Below are 11,667 nucleotides of genomic sequence, written 5' to 3'. Positions count from 1 at the left end.
CTAGAATCTACTATCTAGCTCATCTCACGAGATACCAAATTGATGATGTTTCATCATAAGCAAAAAGAAGGTCATCTCGAACAATAGCAGCAACATTGTTCTCGTTATTTTCAACTTTCTTTCCTTCTCTAATGTCTTGCATCAACTTGTGGCAAAATCTTTTGATATGCCCTTTCTTGCCACAATGGTTATACGTAATATTATGGTATTTGAAACGTGACTTACTTCTGTTTTACCTCTGCTCCTCAAACCTCTTGTTCTATCTCTCCCCAGTATTCTATAATCAAAACATCTGCTTGTGAGGAAGAACACTGAGATTTTCTCCTTACTTTCTCATTCAATACACCACTCTTGGCATATTCTATGGTCACCTTACCACCAAGAGCTAGATTTGTCAAAGAACATGAAGAGTTTCTCAAAAATCTGGCAGAGTATTAAGAAGCCAAAATCCTCGTATCTCATTATCAAAATTAACTTCCATTCCAGACAGCTGATCAAGGATGCCCTGAAAATCATTTATGTGATAAAGGATATGGCTGTCCTCCTTGTATTTAAAGGTCATCAATTACTTTAGCAAGAACAACTTGTTGTCCTAGTTTTTGAAGCATAAAGAGGCTCTAGCTTTTCCTACAATAATCTCGCATGTGTTTCATTCACAATATGGTTGCAAACATTATCTTCAACCCACTTTCACATATATCCACATACTTGCTGGTGCTGGAAATTCCAATTTTTATCCGATATGCTCTCGGGTTTATGAGCTGCAAAAAACGGGTAGATGTATCTTCTTCACGAACAACAAGTCTTTCATCTTGCTTCTCCAAACATTATAATTTCTCCCATTTAAATATTTCATCTTACTCATATTCGCCTTCATTCCGTAAAAGTCCTATATAAATAACTAAAGCTCCGATACCATGTCGAGGAAGAGGTAAATTCGAAAATAAAGAAGATAAAGAACACCAAAAATTAACATGAAAAAACCTTCAATTCACCAAGATCCAAAAAGCTCCACTATAACAATAAGATAGTTACAAAGTTCTTCAAATTAGCTACATAACAAGTTTCAAATATGGAGCAACAAAAGCAAGAAGAAATCAATTGAAGAAAGAGAAAAGGCCACAAAAATGGAGCTGTTGTTTGGGCCTCAAAATTGGATGCTACGAGTCTCTAAATCCAATCTCCATCGTTTCAGCCTGATCCAACGATTAATGAATCGGAAAACACGATTTAAATTGGCTGGTCGAAATAAAAAATTGCAACAAAACAAATACTTTTTCTTCTTTCTTGATGAAAGCTCTCTCAAAAATCACTCTTATGTGCTAAAGTCATTCAAAAACTTATACCAATGAGCCTAGAACAATTTTCCAAGCTTGTCTTATTTATAGATAATGAGTGGTGCTTTCTGTTAAAACCAAAACCAACTCTAAATATAATAAAAACCGTATCCAATTCTGAATAAAAGTGGAAACAAAAAAGAGAATAAGATTGGAAAAATGACATTGTATAGCCGCTGTAAAAATAATAGTCGAAAAATGTATAAAATTTGTATATTTTTTGTGTTATATACAAAAATTATATAAATTTTATACATTTTTTCGGCTACCAGATGTAAATAGTTTCTGGCGCGGGCTAAAAACAATAATAGCCCAATAGTATTAGGCCATTGGCCCTTTGGCCGGACAACATGAGCATGGCCCAAACACTGGCAACTTACAATTTATAATTATACTATAATGGTGTTATACATTTATTCAATCGATCTTCCCTTACTCACTAGACCACCATTCTTCCAAATATTTTTCAAAAAATAATTATTCTTAATATAATATCTATATATTATTAAAAGGAGAGGAAAAAGTCCTCTCCTTAAGCCAAGTGGCAGCATAAAAAAAGCAACATGGTATAAGTAGTTAATAATTAGTTATTGATTATTATTTTTAAATTTAAATATCCATAAAATAATAAAATAAAACATTTTATAATAATAAAATTAATTATTTTTAAAAAACTTATTCATACAAATTGGAGAGTAGTTTCAAGTTAGAATTTTTAAATTATTTTAAATAAAAACCTAAAATTACATAAATAAAAAATAGGCACTTTAAAATTTCTTTGTTTTTTAATAATTTTTATTTTTCTTTTTAAAAATAAAAAGTTTATTTATTTAGAAAATATTATTAAGAATAATAGAATAAAAGTAAAAAAATATATATGTATCTTCTATTATATTATAAAAAGAAAGTTACAAAAATTTAAATAAAGTAATATGCTAATAAAAGTTTCTATTAACAATAATACTAAATATTATATAATATCTACATATTATTAAAAGAAGACGAAAAAGCCATTTCCATTAGCCAAATGGCAGCCTAGAAAAAAGCTACATGACATAAGTAGTTAATAATTAGTTATTTAGTTAATAATTAAATGCCTAGATAGGTCTCATTAATTTAATAGAGATTTTATTCATAAAATTTCAGATAATATTATTGAGAACAATCGGATAAAATTTAAAATTAAAAAAATATTTCAAAAGTATTAAAATATATATCTTCTATTACATTAACGAATAAGATGACAATTGAAATTTATTAAATCAATACGATCTAATTTGTTCAAACAATAATTTAATTAATATTTTTAAATATTGGTGCGTATCGCGCGGTACGACTACTAGTATGAAGTTAAAATAGAAGTTATTTAATCATGTATAGTATTTTTTTTTTCTCTCCATTTAATCATGTACAGTGAAATTGAGACATTGAATGGAAGATTAATACGCCGTAAAATCAGAAATCAGAAAATATACAAAAAGAGTAGGCCCCATTGGTCCTTGTCTTCCCCAAGTGCAAAACCACGTATTCCTCTTTGCTCTTATCAGCCGAGAATTATCCCTCTCATCTTCTATCCACAAACAAACTCCATTGAATAGAAACCCAAATCTCCAAGTCAAATACACACAGCGCAAAAGGAAGAAGAAGAAGAAGAGATATGGCTGTGGCCAACGCTTGGGCTGCGGCTGGACACGCCACCGTCCGTATACCTCCGTCGAGGCCTTCCCTCTCTTCTTCTTCATCAGCTTCTTTCGTTAATTTCCCGAATATATTATTTCTTAAGAACAGCAAAAATTCGAGGCTTTGTTGCCGATGCGTCAATGTCAACAGCACTTCCTCAACTCCCTCTGCTGATGAAAATTGCAACAATAGCTGCTTCGCTACTTCTTCATCCGATTGGGATTGGAACCGCTGGACCCGCTATTTCTCTGAAATTGAACAAGCTGAGAGCTATGCCTCTGTGCTCAAGGTACTTTATTCCTCTCTCTCTCTATCTCTCTCTCTCCGCCCCCCCCCCTCTCTGATTTGACGTGGATTTGGTTGATGTATTTTGTATGAATCGGTAATATCTGTTGCTATTATTCAGAATCCATGTGGACTTAAGTCCGTATAGGATAGGTTTAGTTGTTGTTGCTACCAGTCCTTTTAGTTTAGTTAGCAATCTGTATATATGAAGTGTAAGATTTGGAGAATTGATAAAATAGAATTCGTCCTAAAAGGCGCAAATTCTTGAGTATTGGAATCAAATAGGTCCAAATATAATGGTATAGATATAGAGGATTCATATAGTTGACTGTAAAAGACAGAGCTCCTAGGCAAGGAGGGACCTATCCTTATGTCAAAACCTATTTGCCCCATGCCTTTTAATTAATCCCTTTTTACTTATAGTTAGATGCTCAATTAGCCTCTTCGATTGTTGTTAAGAGACTAAGACCCCTCTATTCCCAAAAGCTGATGAAATAAATAAGAGGTGATTTAGTATAGAATTTGTATGCTTGGGGTAGTTGTTGTGTCCTACTTAATTTGACATCTCTCATTGACTAACGGATCTATAAACAGCAAGAGTCTCCATGAGGTATTCTCCTGTCTAAAGTCGTAGTTTTGGTATCTCAACTGTTCATGCAAGAATTATAGGAAGTCCTTTCCAGAATAAGTGCCTCAAGGAGTTAAACAGGGGTATGTGCATATAATTATCCAAAGGCTGTGGTCTTCTTCGAATGTGGGACATGAGGCAAGGTCCCATTGTACCATTTGAGTCTCCTTAGATGAAAGACTTGAAAAGAGGTATAACCATCTTCTATGCAGATGGCACAAATTGTGACTGCCAGATTCTTCAACATCAAGAGTCTTGGTAGGTGTTGTCCTATCTACACACACCATGTCGCGGCATTTTACGTGAGATGTGGTGGGTTTTGTCCTGAAAAGATCTCACTATGCGAGAGGAGAGAGGGAACTTATAAGATGGCCAAAGTTGTAGTCCCCTTTCAATGGGGAAAGGTCCAATGGTATCAACAACTCTCAAAGAGGGATTCACAATTCCATATTCAAGATACTTAATTTATCAAGTCATCAGCGCCTTGACCATCCAATTCAGTAAAATTACTGGAAGTGTGTAAAATTGACTAGTAGGGAGTTGACAGAGTTGATCTGCATGCAAATTCACACTGCAATGGATCTACTTTTACATTCTTAAAAAATGTAATAGTGTCCTCTGTAAAAGCTAATCTAGCGGTTCAAATCAGCACCAAAGTGCTACTTTTTCATTATTGCTTGTCCAAATGAAAGTCCTCGGTCCGTAAAAAAGAAGAGAACACTTGTTTTTCAGTTTGTTTCTTAGACTAGCACATATATGTTCTCCATATTTTAATTTGCATTTACTAGAGATAGGTGCGTAAATGGGAAATTTACCATTTTGTTGTTACATAATAACATGATTAAAGGGAGCAGGGGTACAAGTAGGGGCTTTTTGAATGGAATAGCTTTCTGGATGTCCCAGAAATAAGGCCTCCAACTCCTTTATCAAAAAGAAATAAGGCCTCCAACTCTATGTTATTGCCTTCATGCCCTCGATCCGACGGTCCTCGTTCTCCCACTTGGCAAGCTGCTATTGTGAACATCCCACTTCAGTCCCCTTGTGAAAATTTAGATATATTGTGAACCAGTGTTCTAGTCCATTCCACTGGCATCTAGACCGTGCAATGATCCAAAGCCACTAGCCGACCGAAGAAATGGTAAAAGCTATCTTGTCTGATAGGTCATCATAATCAATTGCAATTTGATTTTCTTTTCTGCTGTTTTCTATGGTATAAAGTGACTGCTAAATGCTTCCTCGTATATTAGCACGAGGCCCGACTAACTCCTTGTTTTTATTATTTAATAGCAATTTCTGTACGCTTCTTTGAAACGCAAGAAAAGTTGCTTTATGGAACATGTGGCTCCAACATCAATGAAATTTTGATGGTTCTCTTCTCTTTTATTAAAAAAATATATATCCCAGGAATCTCTGATTCCTATGAGTTCTAACTAGTTATATGTTTTAAAGTTTCAACTGGAAGAAGCAATTGAGAAGGAAGACTTTGAAGAAGCTGCAAAATTGAAAGCATCTATCGCAGAAGCTACAGCGAAGGACTCTGTTGCCGAAATTATGTCCATGTTGAAGGTATTTATTGCAGTTAAAATAGCATTAAGCTCCTTTGCGTCGGAATGTTGGCAGTGATCTCTTTTCTCCTTCTGCTACCAGAATGCAATAGATGAAGAGCGTTATCATGATGCTTCAAGATTGTGCCGAAGTACGGGAAGTGGGCTGGTAATACTTATCTTCTAGCGCTTAATCCATAGGCCCCTTAGTGAGTCTCCACTGTACAACCATATTACTAGCATAAGACCATGCATGCACCTTTTTGTTTATTTATTTATTTATTCATCCTGTATCTCTGTAAGACAGAGCTGTGTTTGCATCTTTGTACGTCTATATATAATAGATTGCCTTTTGCACCTTAGAACAACTATATAGCATGAAGTTCACGAGTGACCTTGCCTCACCTCTTCTTTTGCTCCAAACTGCAGGTTGGTTGGTGGGTTGGCTATTCAAAAGATTCAGATGATCCATTTGGCAGACTAATACGTATTACTCCAGGTGTGGGCAGATTTATTGGCAGAAGTTATAGTCCAAGGTAAGAATACAAAAAAGGAAGTAAAAGCTATAAGTTGTAACCATATATTCTTCTCAACGAATTCTATTGGTTGTTTCAGGCAGTTGGTGAAAGCCTCTCCTGGAACTCCACTGTTTGAGATTTTCGTTGTCAAAGATGGAAATAATACTTACAACCTGCAGGTGACTTGCAACTCTAACTGATCTAATTTACAAAGTCTTGTGTTATTCATTTTTATTTTTGTTTTTGAACTTTGCTGATGTCTACTGCTTGTCTTTCACTGAGCTACCACGAAAATGAGGATTCACATTATATTTTCTTGATTTGTAAATCATAATGCTGACACATACTCTCAAATTTATAATGTTATAAAGTGGACACTGAGCAGATATCCACATGTGCATCAAGTGATAGCTTGTTTGTATCATTATACCAATCTGACATGATTACCAGAACATTGTGCTTGAAGGTTTTATTGTATGTTCCCAAGACGAGCTCACTCACTGTTACCTCTTCCTAAATTTCATATCAGAAAACTCCACCTTTAGTTAGTATTCATATTTAGGTGTACTCTAATAACTATCAATGTCTTGCACATAATTTTAGATGTTGCTGCTGTTCAGGGTTGGTTCTATATGTTATAATGCCTCCCCGACTCTGTCAATGCTGTTTCTGATGTCTGTTATCACTGCCAGGTGGTATTCATGCAGCGAACCAAAGGAAGTGCAGCAAGTTCAAGTCCATCATCCGAGTCAAAGCCAATGAAGGGACCTTCAACTGCTGAGATTGAGAACAGAGCTGTAATTGATGTTAAAATAGATGAAGCTGAAGCAGAAGCAGAGAAAAGCAACGAAAAGAGCATAGATTTTGAGGGAGCTGCTGAAGAGGGAATAAGAAGTGTGATAAATTTTCTTAAAGATAAGATACCTGACCTGAAAGTGAAAGTAATGAAAGTTAATATTACGGAAGAAATAACAGATGATGGTGATTCGGTGAAGCAATTTCTGGAAGGAGAAGATGAGAACACTATTTCCAGTGAGGAGGCTGAAGAAACAACTAGTGATTTGGATGACATCAATCCTGATCGAGTTATAAAAGGAGGAGATAGTGGCACAAGTGAAGATGGAAAAACTGTAGACACCAAGCTTTTCTTAGGGGGTATTTTACATAATAAAGAAGACAATCCAGTAAAGGACGAGTTTGTTCGTTTACCTGCTGAAATCAAAGATGTGGAAAGAGATTCCTTTATGCTTCACATTCCTAAGAGACCTGGAGATCAAGATGGTGAAGAAAATTCTGCATCCAGCATTAATATTGCAGCTCTTGAAGCTCAAGGTGTCTCTGAATTAATGCCTCCTGACGTGGCAAAGGCATTTTGGAGTTCTGATAAAGTTTCTTCAAAAGTATGCAAACATCTTCCTAAATATAATCCTGACATTCTGCTTGCAGTTGTGGCCTGAGGATATCATCTCAGGTCACAGTAAGCTCTATCATTTGGGTTTCACTTCTTTTTTCTTTACAATTAGAGGAAAATTGTAATTTGTATTCCATCATCACAAAGTAAAATGATGGAAAGTCAGCAAGCTACCCTGTCGTACTAAGAGAGTATCTGGGTCCTAAGTGAGAAAACTTGAAATGATTTCATCACCTTTTTCCAGACTGTTGCCTTTCTATTTTTTCCCTTCTAGTTCAAGATTTCGCTTTTGCATTGTCAAGATTTTATAGCTTCAATAATTTAGGTGTATTGATATATTGATTCATTGAATGTACACTTGATGTAGGTTTCCAGAAATGTGAAAGAGATATTAAAGCTTGCAGTTAGCCAGGCGCAGAAGCGATACAGGTTATCTGAATACACAAATTTTAGTCGAATTACAACCTCTCTTGGGGATTTAGATCCTTTTGAAGGTAAGACATTTCTCTCTCTCTCTCTCTCTCAAATATAAATACAGTCATGTCCGACACTAAAATGTACATCCCTCCATACCTCACTAGGCATCCATGCAAATACATTTGTGTATCTCCTCAATTTGTTTCTCTTTGACATCTATTCCTAAATAAGGAGAGAGAAATGGGGGTGAGGGGAGAGCTAGTGATGTGGGACTTTGTCAGTAATGTAGTTTTTTCTTAATTCTAGGTCTATATGTTGGTGCATTTGGACCTTATGGAACTGAGGTAGTGCAATTAAGGCGGAAATATGGTAACTGGAATGTAAATGATGCTGAGAAATCCTCTGATGTCGAGTTCTTTGAGTATGTTGAGGCGGTAAAGCTAACAGGAGATATCAATGTGCCTGCTGGCCAGGTTCGTGTAGTTCAATCTGAAAAATGTTTACTGTTTCTTTTTATGAAAGCATAATGTAAAGGTTTTGATTTTCAGGTGACATTTCGAGCTAAAATAGGTAAAGCAAGTCGCTTAACCAACAGGGGGATGTATCCAGATGAACTTGGTGTGGTAAGTAAAGTTGGTGGATAATTGCCCCTTTGAGTCTGCTTTTTTGTGCTTGTCGTTAGCGTTGTGTTGGCTTTCCCAGGTTGAACCATGTCTTATTGCCTGTTTGGCCAAGCTTCCAAAATCGGCTTATTTTGAGCTTCCAAAATCTGCTTATTTTGAGAAGCGCTTTTTGTCCGAAGTGCTTGTGGAAAATTACTTTTTGAGAGTAGCAGTTTTTGTTTGGTTAATCAAATTGATAAGCACTTTTGCCAATATTAGAGCAGCAATTTGTGCTTGGCTAAGATTCCAAAATGCTTCTGGGGAGAAGCCAATTTTTCTAGCTTCTGAAAACAGCTTCTGCAATTACTCAGAAGCAATTATTTTTTTCCTATAAGCTTGGTCAAACACCTCAACTCTCTAAAGTAAGCAGTTTTTCAGAATAAGCGAACAAAGAGCTTTTGGCTTCCCAGAAGCTTGGCTGAATAGGCTATTAGTTATCAGAAGTATCTTTAACTGTCCTTTTCGTACTATTTATTCTATGCTCTGGTCAACTAAACCGTTAAGAGATATTTCCTGAAATTATAACTGCTATTAACAGAAAACATTGAAGTTCTGTGATCATAGTTCTAAAGATGCCAGATGGATATCTCTAATTGGAACACCTCCTTCCCTTACCCCCCCCCCCCCCCAAAAAAAAAAAAAAAAAAAAAGATGACTGCCAAATGGACTTCAGCATTGGTTTGAGAAATTTCTTTTACCATGTAAAACGCTAACCATCCAACATGCTACTTGGGTGAGGATTCCCAGATGGTGAGTGAGCCCAAGTGTTATGCTTCTAATCTCCATGCAACATTGCACAGGTCTCTTATTTATTGAGGTCAAAGTGATTAAAATCAAATTGGTCAATAATTGAATATCATTTCTGTACGAAATCTATATATGACGAAATATACTACTGAGTACAGGTGTCCTGAAAGTGGTGGTCTAGCGGTCAAAAAGCTGTAGCAAGAGTAACAACCTTAGTAACCAAGCTTCAAATCTTAGCAAAGATGATAGTAGGTGAATTCTAGGTGAATTCTTCCCATCAGTTGGTTACCCAATAGCTCTACTAGTAGGATGGCGCACACACTCTTGACTGTGTGCAAGTAGCTTGGAGATTATAGACTACTACTACAGTACTACTACTAGCTGGAAAAGGCTAAAACAATCGGCATATCACACACATGGTTTGTTTATTTTGTGCACATAAACCATTAGTTGTTAACCGTGATATCATATTGCACTGACCAATGCAACTTTCATGGTGAGCCCTAGTTTTAGCGTGACTCAGCATCAATAATTTGGCTAAAGTGGAAGAAACTATCGGGGTTGAAACATTATAAGATTTAAATCCTCCAGTTTAGATTGCATCAGAATTACAAGTATGACTCATCGTGTTTGGTTCTTCCAGGTTGCAAATTATAAAGGTCAAGGAAGAATAGCTGAATTTGGTTTCAAAAACCCAAGGTGGGTTGAGGGGGAACTTCTGCAACTCAATGGAAAGGTACTAAAATTGCTGTCCATCTTCCCTTAAATTTTCTATCTCACTGATAATAAAAAAAGATGTAGGGGAGAGGTCCTTGTTTCTTTCTATTCATGTGTTTGTTAATTTTCCTTAGGGAATGGGGCCGCACATGAAAGGTGCAGACCTTGGCTTTCTTTATGTCATTCCAGAGCACAGCTTTCTTGTACTCTTCAATCGTTTGAAACTACCAGAGTAAAGAGCAAGTTGGGTTAGCAGATTCCTTCTTCCAGCAGGTTTTTCCCTTTTGCCGGATAACTTATGTCGCATTTTCATCAGAGAGGCATCACCCTGCAATGTGACTGACAAAGTCAACCCTTTCCCCTCCCTTTTCGGCATAGTGAGTGCTTTGCTGTCCAATAATGGTCCATCCTTTCAGTTTTCCTCTTAAAACCTAAAACTCATATCTTGTAAGCATACTTTTGCCAAGAGATGATCTGGATATAATATTATAGTAGAGTTGAAATTCATATTAATGAGTTCCTCTTCTTGTACGGTCATAGAAAGTTGTCCATATTAGCTAATGAAGAAGATGGCATGGCAATGTTTTTGGAAGGCAGAATGTCACATCTTTTGGTGGCTTACTTTGCAATAAAGGCAGCTTCGATCTAGAAAAAAAACTTTTGGAGTACACTCTCTCTCTCTCTCCCTCCCTCCCTCCCTCCCTCCCTCCCTCCCTCCCTCCCTCTCTCTCTCTCTCCTGGTTATGGAATTGCAAAAAGAATTGTCCTTGTAAAAGCGAGTAGGAGAAAAGAATCTGATCCTTTCCTTAATTGTCAGTGAGTATCCAGGTTCAGGAATCACATGTATTAAGAGAAATATGTTCCAGTATTTAGAGTAAAGCTTCCTTCTCATGTATGAACTGTGAGATATGAGTCTGAAGGATTCAATTTGAAGTAGGAAGATATATTGTGAAAACAAGAATCTGTCTTTGCTGCACAAAGCCTACCAAAGGAAACCAGTCCTTTTTGAGACGTGATGCAATCTCTTGTCTGAAGTATGTTTATATCCCCTCGACAAAACTTTATTAACTTTGCTTGCTGGTGCACCGGGCACCGGTACTGAAGTGTCAACAAAGAAAAAGTGTCACAAGCTACATGTTTACTGCCAGGCATAGGTTAATTTGACAGATTAATTCAATCCTACACACAAATTCAAAGTTGGTTCGGGTCGGCTGTATAAACTTTTTTTATTTATAGGATGAGTTTAACTTTTATGTGGTGGTAGTGTAAAAGGAAGTCTTAAAATTGAGGCATGCAACCTATTAAACATGCTAAAGTATATAGTTTAAGTAATTTTTTTTTTGGTATTGTCGGTTTTTACACTTTAAATCCCTAAATTACTTTTGTGAATTCCAATATACCCCACGTCACTTTTTTTTATTTGATTTTGGATCTATCACGCCTCAACCTTCTAGGATGGACACATCACTCGATACCTTAACTTGATCGAGTGGACCAATCTGTCATGATATTTTTTATACTTATTATCATGACCGGATGATATGGTATAAGTTCGTAGGCTTCGCTGCCAAAAGATTTTGAAACCTTTTTTATTAAATCAATTAAAGAAGATGAAAGAATAAATCTCAGCTAAGTATAATAAACTCTAGAATGAGGAACATAAGGGATGAACAAGGTAAATAATATTTATTGATCTCGTTGAACCGAACAATTAAGCGTCA

General features: G+C 36.1%; 1 protein-coding gene across 1 annotated transcript; it reads left to right on the top strand.

The window, feature by feature from the left end:
* Positions 1-2,859: 2,859 nt before the first annotated feature.
* On the top strand, positions 2,860-10,453 carry LOC104232468 (protein EXECUTER 2, chloroplastic). The gene is made up of 11 exons (XM_009785683.2): positions 2,860-3,306; positions 5,380-5,496; positions 5,578-5,643; positions 5,904-6,010; positions 6,090-6,171; positions 6,685-7,392; positions 7,771-7,897; positions 8,127-8,293; positions 8,369-8,443; positions 9,873-9,965; positions 10,081-10,453. The coding sequence occupies exons 1-11, from the start codon at positions 2,995-2,997 to the stop codon at positions 10,180-10,182; spliced, it is 1,956 nt and encodes a 651-aa protein (XP_009783985.1). The 5' UTR covers positions 2,860-2,994; the 3' UTR covers positions 10,183-10,453.
* The last annotated feature ends 1,214 nt before the right edge of the window (positions 10,454-11,667 follow it).

The sequence above is a fragment of the Nicotiana sylvestris genome, chromosome 6, assembly GCF_000393655.2.
Source record: "Nicotiana sylvestris chromosome 6, ASM39365v2, whole genome shotgun sequence".
Taxonomy (NCBI): domain Eukaryota; kingdom Viridiplantae; phylum Streptophyta; class Magnoliopsida; order Solanales; family Solanaceae; genus Nicotiana; species Nicotiana sylvestris.
This window is presented reverse-complemented; position numbering and strand designations above follow the sequence as displayed.